Raw genomic sequence first — 891 nt, forward strand, 5'->3', positions numbered from 1 at the left:
TAAAATTTTTCAACCTAGTAAATGGATTTCAGAACATATCCCTATATAGTAAGTCCAAAAAAAGAAAAGAACATATCCTTATAGTAACTTATTTGAAATCGAGAGATCTGAGATCTCAACGGCCGTAGGAGTGTCTGTCAAAAGCGCGAAAAAACGCGCCTTCACATTGGACAGTCACGTGTGCATCCATCCTTGACGGGTGACTCATTCATTCCCTCTAACTAAAATCTTCAGTCTTCCCTTCTTCCTCATCCACAACCAATATTACGTGCAACGTGGCACCCAACAAAACCCCCTGTGCGCACTGCACACCCCCGCGTATCATACACTAGCACGCCTCCCTCGTCCCATTTATCACTCTTTTCATTTTTCTCTCTCTTCTCAAAACACATTCACTCTTCCTTTCACCGTTTCTTTTACATAGCCACCCTTTCTTAACACACCGTGTAAGTTGTAACTGCCTCAACAACTCGCACCTTATCTTTGTTCAGATATCAGTATTTTACCCATATCGTATTGGATTCGTTGAGTATTAGTCTTGGTCGTTTCGATTCATTTTTCAGCGATTTAAAGTTTGAAATTAGATTTGTATGGCAAGTTTGAGGGAGCTGTGAGAGAAGAGAACATGTCTGTGGAAAGGTCCTTCGAAGCATGGGAGGAGGTGCAACGGCATGGGCAGGACCTTGCTGATAGGCTTGCCCAGGGTTTCAGTGGTCTGATCCAGACGCACATGACCCCGCCGCAGTTCGCTTGGCCAAACCCTCACAAGTCGAAGCTATTTGATCTTGAGTTCCCGACACACAGCTTTGCGAACGGGGATCTTGCCCTCGCCACGCAGGAGTATGGGATAAACGGCGTCACAGCGATTTTTGACATTGGTAACAGGATCGG

General features: G+C 45.2%; 1 protein-coding gene across 1 annotated transcript in view; it reads left to right on the forward strand.

The window, feature by feature from the left end:
- Nucleotides 1-333: 333 nt before the first annotated feature.
- Nucleotides 334-891, forward strand: part of LOC107459784 (uncharacterized) — a gene marked incomplete in the record, with an annotated part of 5652 nt that continues 5094 nt past the window's right edge. The window contains 1 exon segment of the mRNA XM_016078049.3: nt 334-891. Coding sequence (XP_015933535.1) covers nt 626-891 — 266 coding nt within the window.

The sequence above is a fragment of the Arachis duranensis genome, chromosome 7 (assembly GCF_000817695.3).
Source record: "Arachis duranensis cultivar V14167 chromosome 7, aradu.V14167.gnm2.J7QH, whole genome shotgun sequence".
Taxonomy (NCBI): domain Eukaryota; kingdom Viridiplantae; phylum Streptophyta; class Magnoliopsida; order Fabales; family Fabaceae; genus Arachis; species Arachis duranensis.